Genomic DNA, 3315 nt, shown 5'->3' on the forward strand with positions numbered 1-3315 from the left:
ATGCATGCAAATGCAACCACCGTTCATGTATTTTCCAGAATGTGATGCAAAACAAAAAATCTCATACCTTCAAAATTGTTCTACTTTATCGGGTAAATTATAAAGAAAAATGAATCATCCTCATTCACTGCCTGCAATATCAATTACTTATATTTCTTATTTTTCTTGACTCACTCACCCAGCAGCAGCATGGTTGGTGGTGTAATGATTTTTAGTTGGCTCATCTTCTTGCTCATGAACCATAGTGTATATATATTCGTCTGGAATGTGCAAATTAAAGCCTAGAAATGAACCGCCAAATCTACGCTTGTAGAAACCTTATGCTCCTTTACTCATATTGTAAATGTGGGGATCATACTTCCAACTTCCAAATCAAATACTCATTGCTGATTAATCAAATGATCATTATATATGTAATATAGTATGTATGAAAACTCCAGATATAGGTAAGATTATTGTGGTGTATGTATCCATCCCAATGATTACCATTCCACGTACAATGCCATGATTTCGCCATTTGCAGGTATCGGATATCAAGTGTGATTGGGTATTTTTTGACACCCTACATCCATATTTGCAGGCCTAACTAAATGAAGAAGAAAATGGAGGTTCAATTTTGATAGAGCAGCTTCTCTTCTCAAAGAAATAAAGGTAAAATGTTGATCGAGTAGCTTAGGAATTAACAAACTACTCCTAGTTTACGGTTTGAATCCACAAAATATGCGAGCTTCCATAGGAGGATACTATGTTTATACGACTCCAAATCGCAACAAACCAAAACCGTAAAGCTTATAATACACAAAAAAAGGTAGAATAAATATCATTGAGCTATGCTATATAGTACTACTACTTGCATTAAATTCCCTGACAGGTGACAGCCATTTATACAAACAATTTTAAAATCCTCCAATAATATGTCGCCAAAATCATTGATATCTACGAACACAAGAAATTGGTGGGCCCACTCTTTCCTCTATATAAGTCAGTTCTTCGTTTAAGCGGTTCTTTCAAGAGCTTTGCTTCAGATTAGGAGAGCATAAGCTTTGATCTCAACATATATAGCTCCAAAATTTCATGGCTTATAGTTATAGTTTCCTACCCCACGATTCCTTTGATGACAACGACTTCAAAAATTTCCCCATTTTGGACGACCACGTCATCGGCGCAATCTGGCTTCCCACCTTGCACGACGGCGCCGGCGACTTCAAGCGGCTCAAGAAAAACCCGAGCTTGAGCGAGCTCAGCGACAGCAGCAGCTTCATCCCGCGCAACAGCAGCGCCGCCAGCTTGAGCAGCAGCGGCCCGCAAATCCGTGACCGCATCAAGTCGTACAGCCAGCTCTACCTGGAGGCGGAGGCTCTTGACGGCCCCGGCGGAGAAGGAGCCGAGGGAAATGCCGACGAGATGAAGCTCGTCCAGCAGCTCATCTCCTGCGCCGAGGCTGTCGCCTGCCGCGACCGCGCCCACGCCTCCCTCCTCCTCTCCGACCTCCGCGCCAGGGCGCTCGTCTTCGGCTCGGCCTTCCAGCGCGTCGCGTCCTGCTTCGTGCAGGGCCTCGCCGACCGCCTCGCCATGGTGCAGCCGCTCGGCGCCGTCGGGTACCCGACGCTGCCGAAGATGAACATTATGGACGCGGCGTCGGAGAAGAAGGAGGAGGCGCTCCGCCTCGTCTACGACATATGCCCCTACATCCAATTCGGCCATTTCGTGGCGAATTCTGCGATATTGGAAGCCTTTGAGGGAGAGAGATTAGTTCATGTGGTGGATTTGGGGATGACCCTGGGTCTTCCCCATGGCCACCAATGGCGAAACCTAATTCATAGCCTGGCCAAAAGGCCAGGCGCGCCCCCCGCGCGCCTCCGTGTCACCGCCGTCGGCCTCTCCCGCGATAAATTCATCGCGATCGGGGAGGAGCTGGAGGCGCGCGCGGCGGAGGCAGGAGTGGAATTCGAGTTCTCGGTTGTGCACAGCAATTTGGAGAGCTTGAAGCCGGAGGATGTGAAGGTGGAGGTTGGGGAGGTGGTGGTGGTGAACACTATCCTGCAGCTGCATTGCGTGGTGAAGGAGAGCCGCGGAGCGCTGAACTCGGTGCTGCAGATCGTGCACGAGCTGGCGCCAAAGGTGATGGTGGTGGTGGAGCAGGACTCGAGCCACAACGGGCCCTTCTTCCTGGGGAGGTTCATGGAGGCGCTGCATTACTACTCCGCGATATTCGACTCGCTGGACGCGGTGCTGCCCAAGTACGACACTAGGCGGGCTAAAATGGAGCAGTTCTACTTTGCGGAGGAGATCAAGAACATTGTGAGCTGCGAGGGGCCGGCCAGGGTGGAGAGGCACGAGAGGGTGGACCAGTGGCGGAGGAGGATGAGCCGCGCGGGGTTCCAGCCCGTGCCGCTGAAGATAGCGGCGCAGGCCAAGCAGTGGCTGAGCAGCATCAATGCTGGGGAGGGCTACACCACTGTGGAGGAGAAAGGGTGTGTTGTTTTGGGGTGGAAATCTAAGCCTATTATTGCTGCTTCGTGCTGGAAATGCTGAGAATGGGGTTTTAATTAATTACTCCATGGATTCAATAATGCATTTGATGAGGATGCTTTGGAGTAGTGAAAAATAAGGTGGAATCCTGGGATCACTGTTTCATGTATTAGTAGTCTTCAGGATTTGGATTTTCCTTTCCTTTTTTTTTAATGTTGATTTGGTGTGCATAAAATATGATCCACGGCGGTGGTGGATTTTTAACATTTCTTTGATTCTTTCCTAGTGATAATGATGACACTTAATTGGAGCTTAGGAGGTTGTATCTCTTCTTTTCCAAATTGTAATGAAGTTGACTGTACTTGTTTTTAAAAGCGTCTAATCTTGTAGTATTGTTCATAGATTGGAATCTTGCCTATTCTAGATTTCTTTATACTATACTCTAATAGCCTACTCTCAAGTTTTGACGCTTTTAAAAAACTCTCTGCAGGCCGACCGGTATGTTATTTGTACCTATTTTATTAGATTCCTCAGTTTGGAAGTTGCATACATTGATTCAAATTTTTGGCATATTGGTTCAAGAAGCGAATCCCAACAATTATTTTGTGTGCAAAGGCCAAAACTTGTCACTTTCCTAAGAAACGTACAAATTATCTTGTACCGGACAATGGAGTAATTGACACTTCAAAGTAAGAGTGTGCATAATAGAGTGCACAGCCATGATTCCGCTAAGGCATAGCCACAAAAAAACTCTTCCACAGCCATAAAAACTTGTCCAGCTGGTCACGGCACAACCACAAATCACATTATTTTATCAATTGTTGGTATATTTTAATTGAACTG

The 3315-nt window shown here is 46.6% G+C and overlaps 1 protein-coding gene across 1 annotated transcript; it reads left to right on the plus strand.

Annotated features, from left to right (window-relative positions):
- The first annotated feature begins 1043 nt into the window (after positions 1-1043).
- On the plus strand, positions 1044-2777 carry LOC121751439 (GRAS family protein RAD1-like). The gene has a single exon (XM_042146187.1). It carries the CDS (start codon positions 1075-1077, stop codon positions 2533-2535), a length of 1461 nt encoding a protein of 486 aa, XP_042002121.1. The 5' UTR covers positions 1044-1074; the 3' UTR covers positions 2536-2777.
- The last annotated feature ends 538 nt before the right edge of the window (positions 2778-3315 follow it).

This window comes from Salvia splendens, chromosome 10, assembly GCF_004379255.2.
Source record: "Salvia splendens isolate huo1 chromosome 10, SspV2, whole genome shotgun sequence".
Lineage (NCBI taxonomy): Eukaryota > Viridiplantae > Streptophyta > Magnoliopsida > Lamiales > Lamiaceae > Salvia > Salvia splendens.